This window comes from Phaseolus vulgaris, chromosome 1 (genome assembly GCF_051622355.1).
Source record: "Phaseolus vulgaris cultivar YP4 chromosome 1, ASM5162235v1, whole genome shotgun sequence".
In the NCBI taxonomy this organism is placed as follows: Eukaryota; Viridiplantae; Streptophyta; class Magnoliopsida; order Fabales; family Fabaceae; genus Phaseolus; species Phaseolus vulgaris.
In genome coordinates, this window is record NC_143498.1 from 8,124,198 (window position 1) to 8,136,224 (window position 12,027).

The 12,027-nt window shown below is 27.7% G+C and overlaps 1 protein-coding gene across 1 annotated transcript; it reads left to right on the plus strand.

The window, feature by feature from the left end:
- Positions 1 to 2,684: 2,684 nt before the first annotated feature.
- Positions 2,685 to 5,761, plus strand: LOC137813409 (uncharacterized). The gene is made up of 2 exons (XM_068615634.2): positions 2,685 to 2,805; positions 4,315 to 5,761. The coding sequence occupies exon 2, from the start codon at positions 4,365 to 4,367 to the stop codon at positions 5,550 to 5,552; it is 1,188 nt and encodes a 395-aa protein (XP_068471735.1). The 5' UTR covers positions 2,685 to 2,805; positions 4,315 to 4,364; the 3' UTR covers positions 5,553 to 5,761.
- Positions 5,762 to 12,027: the final 6,266 nt, after the last annotated feature.

Sequence of the window (12,027 nt, forward strand, 5' to 3'; positions counted from 1 at the left end):
TCTATATCAAAGAGTTTTTCGAAATATGTTTAGTGAAATGATATCTAGGTTAAATTTTACAATGTTTTGATTTTATATTAACTTGAAAAGAATTTGAAAATACATTCACAGTATGTTTAGTGAAATGATATCTAGGTTAAATTTTGCAATGTTATGATTTTGTATTAACTTGAAAAGAAATTGAAAATACATTCACGGTGTAAAATATGAGAAAAGAAAGAAAGTCTCGATAGTTAGGAGATATTATAAAAATTTTGTTTAAGTGATACCCATGATTTATTTTGTACATTAAAATATTCACTAATACTTATTTTGTTCTCGGATTTTATCAAAAGGACTTCAAGACGTGAATAAAGATGAAAGACAAGATTTTCATTCTAAGTAGTGTCTAACGGGAACATGAGAGAGAAAATGAACTAAAATCCAATTGATTATATATGAAGTAGTGTAATAATATCTTGAACGAAGATATACAATGCATATATGAAAAAATCCAAGTCTATAATGTTCATATTGTTACATAGTGGACTTTAAGCCTAACTCAATCTCATAAAACCGGCTCTGATACCATGTTACAGAGTGGACTTTAAGCCTAACTCAATCCCATAAAACCGGCTCATAGGGTTGAGGTTTGCACCCACTTATATACAATGAAAGGCTCTAATCTCTAGTCGATGTGGGATCTCCAACACACCCCTCTCACGCTGAGACTACCAACTCGTGCGTGGGACAATATGGATGGTTCGATAGTGGCCCGATAGCGGGTGGCACGATAGGCCCAACACAAACACTCGCTAGGATAGGCTCGAAATGACTCTGATACCATATTACAGTAAATGAAGATGAATATTCCTTGTATGATGTGATGCTTTAATGTAGCGTACGTAATCGCACGTAATCGTAATGAAGAAAGAGAGGTTTTGATGAACCCTAATTGTAGAGAAAAATAAATATAAAAGAAACTTTTATTCACTTGTATATTAGAGAGTAAAATACTTGGTGTATATATAAGAAAAAGATTAAGACCTAGCTGAAACAGAAAAGTAAAGTTGGGTCAAACAAACAAAGCCCAATAATTTAAAATAGAAAATTAAATATATTAACAAATATCTAAAATGAATACATATATTAGAATTTTTCAGTTTAAAAGTAAACTCAACATTGAAAAAAAAGAAAAAGTTATTAGAAATCAAAAGTATTTTTCTTGAATTATGAGAGAAAGAACCAAGGAAATTAAATAAGAATGAAACTAAACTTAAAAACTAGGAAAAAGGAAATACTTTGAAAATAAAGTGCTACAAGTGTAACAAGTTTTCAAGGCTAAAGAAAAACAATAAATATAAACATAAAGAATTAACAAGCCTTTGATAATGGCGAGAAATAAAAAAGGAATTAATAATAAATAAATAATTATCAATAATTCATAAGGAAATTATATAAGCTACATAGGAAGCTGGTAAGCAAAGATTCTACACTTCTTTAACTTACTTTTTTATATAACTAAATTATACTAACTTTCATGAATCATTTGAAGACTTGTATTAACATTCTCATTAATGTACTTTTTCAAATAATCAAAACAAAATTAATTGATTCGTTCTTCAATTTTAAGACTCATTGAGAACACTTTTAAATTGGATCTCTATTCAGCCTTAAACATTGATCGATTTCAATCTTGAAACACAATTTTTTTTGTTAAGAAAAACCTTTTTAACTAATGTAAGAATCTTATTTTATTGAATTATTTAATTCACATACATGAAAACTACAAAACATAATTGGTTAAGCTGAAACAAAAAAAGGAATCATGAATATGATGATTTAGTATGAGAAATAATTATTACGAATAATCGAAAAGAATATGATATTATATTTTTTTAATTTTTTACTAATCGTTAGTCTATTTTAAGGAATTTTCAATACAAAAATATTAAAAAAGTCTTCTTATACGAATTTATTTTATTTTAAGTATATTATACATCATTCTTAGTAATCTATTACAAGTTCTTTTTATAATTTTTTATAATATTTTAGAACTTAATAAAGTAATTTGACTACATAATTAAATATTTTTTATTTTTAAAATACTTATATTCATGTACTTAAGTCTTAAATTTAATTTCACATTATATATTAACAACCTTGCACCATATTATAATTAAAAATATATATTTTGTTGGAAAATTTTGAAATTACATTGAAACAAACTGATATTTTTTTTTTCAATTTGTAATTGTCAAATAAACATTTCCTTCCCTCATACAAATTACATATAAATTAAAAGAGTTCAAAATTATGCTAAAAAACAGGAAATATTCAGCATTTTAAAAGGACTGATTCATCTAAATTTAAAAAGTAAAATTATAAAAAGAAAATGTTTAAACAAAGGCAAAAAGTAATGTTAAAATTAAGAGAAATGGTTAAAGATATAATCCAATAATTTTTTTTAAAAAAAACTATATTTTTTCTCTCTTATTTTGTTTTGAATGTGAAGAACACAAGAGGAAAATGTCAACCATGCATCCCTAATGTCTAGCACATCCAACCTGGTTTGATAAAAATAAAAAAAAAAACCAAAATATTTGTTTTGATTCCATGGCCTGCAATACAGCTTTTTTGAGTTGTGCTTAATTTTAGCTTCCTTTATCATCTTATTATAAACCCTTTTTTAATTTTTCTCTTCCATTCAACCCTTTTTCTCCTTTTCTATTCTTCATCTTCTTTCTCATATTTTCTCCTTCCAAGCCAACTTTTCTTTGCTTTTTTGCCACAAATTCACTCTTCCATGAACTTTCTTCTATTAAGGTATGTTCTTTAAACGATTTCCCTTATGATCCCTTTTATATGCTTTTGCTTTTGCTTTTAATTTCACTTCTTTCAATTTTTATGTGTTTCATTATATATTTGTATCAAGTTTTCTTATCATTGTGTCACATGCTTTTCACTTTCAATCCATCTTTTTATGACAAAAGGGACATTGATTTTTGGTTTTTTAAAGAGTTTATTGGTGATGATCATAACCATTTGTCTAGTACTTTAGGTCATTTTAATGCTTCTTTTTTGTTCTATGTTTTCTTTTGGTATGTGTCTTTTTTCCTACAACTCATTCAAACAAAAAGTTTCTGATAAATTGGATGCTTTCTTACAATTATTGAGTTTATATGCTATTGTCCATTTTTATTTGGGGGAACTTTTTTTTTTTTTTTTGTTATACATAGAGAAAGAAATAAAGTGAAATGAAACCAATGTAATGCACCTAAGTTTACCTTATTTCTCCAACGTGTCTTTAAATAAATATTGAGTGTCTTAAAAAATGAATATATTATTTTTAAGAAACTTTTCATTTTAGCCTTAAAATTATTAGCATTGTTCACTTTATTTTAAATTAGAAAAATTGTTGTTCACTTCAATCTCTTTTGATTAAGTAAAAGACTATAACTTTATTCTATGTTTGTGGTTTGTTATTGATTTCCAATCAAAATTAAAGTTATATTTCAGTAATTCATGTAATAAATATTTTCATTAAGGATTAAGAAGTTTATCTAGTGGTGTGTATGAACGACACATAATTAATTTTTGTCCCATAAAATTATGGTAATGCTTAATACTATGAAAAAATAATTTTATTATTATTTTATCTTTATCATGAAAATTTAATTGATAACTCTTTATCATAAAACTATCAAACACAAAATTATGCTAATGCTTAATACTATGAAAAAAAAATATTTATTATTTTATCTTTATCTTCAAAATTTATTTTTTTATGATAAAACTATCAAACACATTACTATATAAAATTCTAACTCTAATTCTAATTCGACAACAAAGCAACCTATAAGTTTAAGAAAACTATATGTAAAACTTAGCTTAAGTAAAATTAGGAATTAAATTAAGAACTTATAATTTGGGTAGCTTAAGTAAAATTAGGAATTAAATTAAGTACTTATAATTTGGGGAACTAACCTTTTGTTAGATAGAGATAAAATTTATTTTATTTGTTGATATGGTTATGTAGTGATATGTGTTGATGATAATTTGATAACTCTCCATATTAAATTTCAACTTGAATAGAAAATAATTTTTTACTGAAATATAATTTCGTAAGAAAGGATTAAACAATTTTAAAATAGTTGTAAACTGATATCTTATGTATGATGTCTTTCTGTGTATTGATTAAATAACATTTTATTTATTTATTTAAAAATAACTTTATAAAATAGTAAATCCATTATTATTTCTCCCCATAACTTAAAAGAGCTAAGAGATTAGTTAGCTAACCTTAAAAGCTTTTTTTTTTTTTACATTTTGTAGGTTCATTCAAGAGGTTTTTAGCTGAGAAACACCTAAATATATATATATAGATGGCAACAAAAGCAAAGGAAAGTTCTGTTGTTGGAAGGGAGAAGAAGGCCACATCTTCAAATCCTCACATCACAACCACCAAAAGGACCACCAAACCCTCCACAACATCATCATCATCAACAACAACAACTAGCTCCATTAAGAAACCTAACACAACCACTTCAGACAAAAACATCCCCAACTATCTCAAACCCACTTTAACCTCAATCCATGAATCCCCCTCTTCTAAACACCCCAAAACTAACTCTCCCAACAACAACACTTCTGATATCAGAAGAAGATCTTTGGAAAAACCACTTTCTCCTTCCAACATCAGAAGACCTGTCCCACGTAGGACTTCCATTGCCCCACTTGCTAAAACCACTATCCCTTCCAAACCCATTTCAGATAAGACCTCAAAGCCCCCAAGTGATGCAAAAACTAGGCCCCCGCTCACAAAGAAAACCACCCCTTCTACTATTCCCTCTACCACCACTAGGAAGGTAGTAGCCAATAGGGTTCATGGTTCTGTTAAGCCAACAAGGACCACTCCTAAGCAAACTAAAAGGGCTTCAAGAGTTGAAACTGAGCAAGTTAAGGAAGTTACAAGCCAAGAAGTTGAAGTGATAAAGGTGGAGGACGAAGAACACAGTGTGCATGAGGTTCAACATGTGTCTGAAACCTCACCTGATGTTGAATATGAACGTGAGATTGAACATGTTATGGGGCTTGATGATTCTGAACCATCTCATTATCAAGTTGTTGATGATGAGAGGGTCATTTCCACAGTGTCAGAAGCAGAAGAAGAGAAGGCAAAAGATGAGGAACATGAAGTAGAGGAAGATATAGAAAGCAACAAAGATGGAGACAGCAATAAAACTGAAAGTGAAGGGGAAGTTGTTGGCAATGACAAAGATGAAGGTGGGGTGAGTGGAACGGAAGATCACAACAAAAGTGAGAACAACAGCAATGGAAAAGAGGCAGTGGAGGAAGAAAAGGAGGCAGTTGAAAATGGAGAAGAGGTGAAGGTTGAGACAACACCATTAAAGCAGAAGTTAGAAGAAAGGAAACATGGGAAGATGGAGGCTCAGATATCGAATGATGTGATTGGAGAAACTACAAACAAGCTCATGGAGGCAAGGAAGAACAAAGTGAGGGCAATGGCTGGAGCATTTCAAACTGTAATTGATCACCAAACCACAAAATGAATCATGTAATAATTATATGTATTTGATGGGAGAAACTTCTTTGTTTACACTTTGAATGCATGTATAGGGAACAAAGAAGAAGTAGAAAAAGAAACCAAAACCAGATCAGGAGTATTCTGATATGTGTACATGGCTTCCTCTTGCAAAAGTTGAAAGCAAGTGATGCCTTCAAGCTTTGTTAATTTTTATGAATATAGTTGATTTGTTTATTGGATTGCATCTTCATTACCATTTGTAATTAAAACCATTGTTAAATGCATATATTATTATGTCTTTGTTATTTGGGGATTGTGGTAGATATAGTTGGTTAGGTAACTATTTATGCACTACATTTCTATGTGAGATTGTGTATTTTTGAAACAAAGTAATTGTTGAAAGAAAATAGAAGAGAAAGAAACCCTCACATATTTAACATTTTTTTATTGAAGTTGTGCAATTTCATTTGAACATTATCCAAATGGATAAAATTAAAATATTTTTTTTCACGAATTAGAAATCTTGCTTCTAATGGGTCAAAATATCTCTCAATGTTAAAATCTTAGAAGCACATTTTTTTTGTAAAGAACATGGATCCAAGCATATTTCTCTTTTTTTAATTTTTTTAAATTTACTTTTTACATTTCTTTTTATAACACTTTAATTATTAATTTTTTAATAAAATTGTGTGTGTAAATACATTTTTAATGAACGAAATGGATGAATCAATTAAAAAGAATAAAAAAATCTTATTATCAAAATCAAGATTACAGGAGAAATTGTCCATACAAGTAATGGACTTTTTTACTACAAATTTTTATATATTTATATGTATATATTTTTTATATTTTTATTCAAAATTTTAGTCTACTTATTATTTTTTATTTTCTAAATTATTTTAAATTAACATTATTAATTCACGTAATCAATAACACTATTAAAAATATAAACTAAAAATATTTAAAATTAAAAACCGTAAGTAATTTTTTAATTTGTTGAAACAATAGTAAATAAATTTTTTAAATAAATAAAAAACCACTAAATTCATTAAAAAAATAGAGTTTTAACAAAATAGATTTTTAACAAAAAAAAAATTAATGAAAACTTATTTACATGCATGATTCCATTAAAAAAATTAATAATCAAAGTGTTTTAAAAATAAAATGTAAAAAAAAAAAAAAAAAAAACGTGCTTGCACGTACCAAAAATTATGCTTTTAAGCACGATATCAATAAAAAAAATTAAAATATACCTTAAAATATAGTTTCAATATTAAAATTATTTCAATCCACACTTATACTTAAGAGTATGATTTCTTAGTTTTTGAAATATTTTTTTCAAAAATATAATTTACTCATACTACTTTTTAGATGTGTCCATATTAATATTCAAACAAAATTGCACTACTCTTCTAAAAAACTCTCCACTTCAACAACATATTAAATTAGTGTTCATATTAACAATGATGCATTATATTATAATTAGAAAAAAAAATTGCTAAAGTATAATCTCACATCAAGAGATCAAAGAATTTTTAAATTACATTATGCTACGACACACAGTTATAAATTAATGTCTTTTAGTTATCAAAAGTAATATTTTCCCTAATAAAACTCTCGTAATTTCACGCTTAAAGACAGTTGCAAACTATAAAGATGCACACACTTTTTAATACACAAAAAGCCCAATTAACACCTTTTAAAAATATATTTTTCTGGTTTTTTTCTTATTTGATATTAAATAATAAAATAATATATTATTAGTCACATAATTGTTTCAGCACTCTTACATGTATTATTCAATTTCAACTAACACAATTAGGGAGAATTAGGGATATGAAATACACTGGGTTTGATTCAGAATTTCAAATTTATTTAAGAAATTTGAATAGTTTTCTTTAAATTGTTTTACCTTTAAAGATTTTATCTAGATAAGAAAATGTAAATATTAATTATCATCAAATCAAATAAAAATATTTTAATAATTCAAAAATATTAATTAGTGATAACTATCACCGGTCAAGATTATTTTTTGAACAAAAATTGTTAATATTTTTTTTAATTAATGTCAATATTGATTAATTTTATTTTTTAGATAATGTGAATCATAATTATTTTTTTTGATATCAATAAGATTTTTTTTTTCAATATTGTTGGTTCATATATTTTTGGCAAACTTTTTTTTATGGGAATGAAGAGCCACCAAATTCAAAGTTGACGTAATCATTAAAATGGAGCATTCAATTACAAAAGTTCTTGAATAAGAAATATAAAACAGATATCTCAATGAATATGAAAATCTAAATAGATCAAAACCAAAGTCTTATGAAAAAAATAGTTTCAAAAATCTATGTGTTACACTAGTTTGTTTGGATATTAGAATAAAATTAACTTAGTATAAAATAGTTAACTTTATCTAGGAGTTTTACATATCCATTTAGAATGGATAGGATGTGGCTATTTATCGTATATAAGAAAACCAAAATCTCTAAGGATCTTTTCCAACCTCTATGGTTGTGTACATTTGATGAAGTAATCACCATCATATCTTCTCCCTTTTCCATTCATCATATGCACCTATTTTCCATGCTTGTGCATTCTACTTATTCTGTTTTCAAATGTGTTATTGTTAAGTTTTCATCCCTTCTCTTTCTATTCGTTAATATTGTCAATAGTATCTAAAAAACCATAAAGAAAACTCTTGGTCATTGATCATCAGTTTAGCCTTTGAGTCTTCAAAGTATTTTATTCCTTTATCAAGTCTAGAATCTTAGTTTTTTAAAACTATTGGAATCACTTAAAAAATCACCTACAATTCAAGATATTATCAAAGCAAGACAAGTAAGTTAATAAGATTAAAAATATATATTTAATCAATAATTTCAGTTAAGGTCCAATTAAAACCAATTGGGTAAATTCCAATTAAAGCAGTTGATTTATTGTCAATTACAATCTAAAGTTAAGATTAAGTGTTCTAAGTGTAAGTAAAAATGTGTTCATCAGTCATCTTGTCCACACCCCTGGACACACCCTTGTGTTTTTCCAAGAAAATCAAAATGTCTTCAAACTTGCCCAACTATAGGTCTCAGCCAAACCACATTTTCCTACTTAAATCACCTCCAAAATTCACCAAACCTAGATCAATACTTTCCTCTACCATTCTCCAACAAACCCCACCAATTGGTTATCAAAAAACACCAAAATAGATAATCAAGAATATCATCCACCTAAATCATAGCTTTTGCACCTTTACCTTATTATTTTCCAATAAACCCTCTAAGGATATAACCAAAACTCACCATATCTTTGTTTAAATCATTATTAAATTGCTTCATCTATCATTGGCGAGATTCTCGTTCATTTGCTTTATCATAATCTCGTTAGACACTAAGAATGAAAACTTTGTCTTTCATCTTTATTCGTGTCTTTATGTCCCTTTGATATTATCTGGGAATAATATTAGTATCAATGAACATAATAATCAACAATTTAATACACGGATATCATTGAAACAAAATCTTATAATATATGTAAATTATTAAGACTTTCTTTTCTCAAATTTTTCATCTTTAATGCACTTTCAAATTCTTTCCAAGTTAATATTAAATCAGAACATTGTAGCATAATTGCATTTAACCTATATATTATTTCACTAAACATATTTTGAAAAACCCTTTGATATAGAAAATATTCATGCTCTGTTTTTCGAATCTTTACAATAAAATACTACTCATACAAAAATTTTCCAATACAGTCTTAAATTTAATGATATTTGCAAAACTATATTTGAAAACATTTAAAACTAATATGAAAGATGTTTTTTGTTTACTAAACATTTAAGCATAAGGTAATGCAAACCCGATTTTGAATCCTTGTTCGCTTTGGAGTTTATAATTTTGAACTATTTTTATGGATGCAATGCAGAAGCTATATGGAGGTATAAGTCAAATTAGAAAGGTGAATTTGAGGTGTGGAAGTGGAGGTTTAGAAGAGGTGAGGCCAACTTCTAAAGATTCCTAGGTTAGACACACAAATTGGTGCTAACATAGAGTGAACTTGAGTCAAGTGAAACAACATTTTGACATAAATTTCTTACTCAATTCAAGTTAAAAGTTACAAGAGAGGTGCACTCCTATTTATAGGAGAGTTGGATATCTAAAATAAGAATTCTAACCTAAAAACTCTTCATTGGCAAGGTGACAAGTGGCATCACATGTTTCATGCTCATGATCCTCTCAAATGAGAGGTTGACAAATGTGACCTCTTAATTGGTGGGGATCCTCTCCATTGAGGAAGACCCATGTGGACGCTCATGTTTCTCATTGCACGCCCATGCTTCCCATGCTAACTGGTGAGTCACCTCGTAATATGACTCACTATTCTATTAGCCCAAATACAAGGCCCAAAAATCAAACCAAAGTCCAATACATGACCCAAATAAAATCTTAAACTTTATATAATTATTTAAACTAAAGTCTGACCCAAAAAGATAATGACTTGGTCTTGCTGAAACCAGCTGAGTTCTAGTCTTATTGTAGTTCTCTGACACATAATATTATTTCATGGTTTGGAGGTCTTCTCTAAAATACTTTGTACATTTCCTTATCCAAGAGTTGTCCACTTTATTGGGCCTACAAAAGATAGACAAAAGTCCAATTAGGACCATATGTGCTAATAAGTCATTAACAAAGCTCTAAGTTTTCATCCTCCTTATTATATAGGTCTTGTGGTTAGACGGGTTTCCATCATAAGGTATTTGAGATTTTTGGATTTCTCTTTATTACATTCTCAAATACGAAACTTTCCAAAATCATTTAACCAATAATCTTATTTGAAAATATTGTTTTCTATGATTTAGAAATATCAAATAAGATTTGGAAACATAAAAACAGTGTCATAAAACATTCTAAGAATGTAATGATTAAGTATGAACATTTCCCTAACGCAGTGATTCGTTTGACGAATAGAAGATACTTGTATTGTCTAATGGCTTGTAAGAAAATGGTTTGATATTTTTTTACCTTGTGTTATTCAAGGAGTTCGTCTGATGAGATCTTTTTGTGTGACCAAGAGCGCTAATATCGTTTGACGAGTCCATCATATGTGGGGTAGGCCCGTGAGACTGTTTGATGAGAACTATGAGATCATCTTATACGTTTTCTTCACATTTTATCTTCTTATGTGCACAATGTTCTCTATTCCCAATGTTCTCTTTCAATATTTTAGCCACTTAGAATATGTCTATAACATAGACATGAAGGTTGGATCATCTGATGACGGTTATACAGTTATATAACTATAAATTTTATACAACTATACTAAAAAATTGAAAGAATCTTTTGATAATTGGCCTTTATTTTTATGTGTTTCATTTTCAAATTTATATTGTGTTTTCAATTCCTAAACTCTCAAATTAAATTTATAAAGAAAAAAAATTATATATCAAATAATATACATAAATCCTTTGAGAATAAACCTAGATTGTGTTTTAAAGAAAATTTAGTTGCTTTGATATCAAAAACGAGAAAAAACAAGACACACAAGAAAAAATATATTAATGGTTATATTTTACACTTCTCATAAATGACAAATAGGCCTCCACCCTAACGAGGAACTAATGAAAAAAAAAACTTTCTTTAAAATTTTATCTTTGTTCCTATAAATCAAGTGGTTATTTAGCATTTGGAACTTATTTAACATTTGTTCCTATAAAATTATTTTATTCTTCCACGAGTAACACATCATTCTTCTTCCATTCATAAGTCTTCTTAACCTTTTCTTTATTTTTCTTCCATTCATAAGTGTTCTTAACCTTTTTCTTTATTTCAACCATCCATAACTAGTTCTATTCTTGTTTAAGTTGATATGTCGTTATTATTTTAATACGAAATTGTGATTGAAATCATCAACTCTAAGTTAATCATGAAAGTATGTCATAATATTAACACTCGAGTAGATTCAACTCTTATTAATAATCCATGTTTATATGCCATATACTTTCTATTCTTATGTGCATCCTATCATCACCAACAACCACATTGACATTTATACTAGCCTCCTTAATTCTCTTCCACTTCTCATAGTGGTTACGTAACCCTATTGTGCTACAGTTGAATGTTGTATCAACAAGAAAATACAAAACTGATTCCAAATGAAATATGCACAGCATACCTATAAATTAGATTAAGATGCAAATCAAATCTTTATAAATGAATGGAGTTATAAAAAAAGAAAGAGCTACCATTAGATTAATGTATGAAAAGAAACTCATCTTGAACACTAGTAAGCGAAATGACAATGCCGATAGTATATTATTTAATGACTGGTAAGTCTTAAAAATTTCCCCACACAGTAATATAATCTTTTAGATTGAATTCTTCTTTTGTACTTAAATCAAATTGTTAGGATGTACCAAATCCTAACAATCTGCCATTAAAACTACAGAGAAAGCTATAAGAGATCAAAATAAGAATAGCATTCTCTCATCGATAAATCTATAC

Excerpts from the sequence above, each read along its gene's own strand:
- LOC137813409 (XM_068615634.2), top strand. The coding sequence starts at position 4,365 with ATGGCAACAAAAGCAAAGGAAAGTTCTGTTGTTGGAAGGGAGAAGAAG.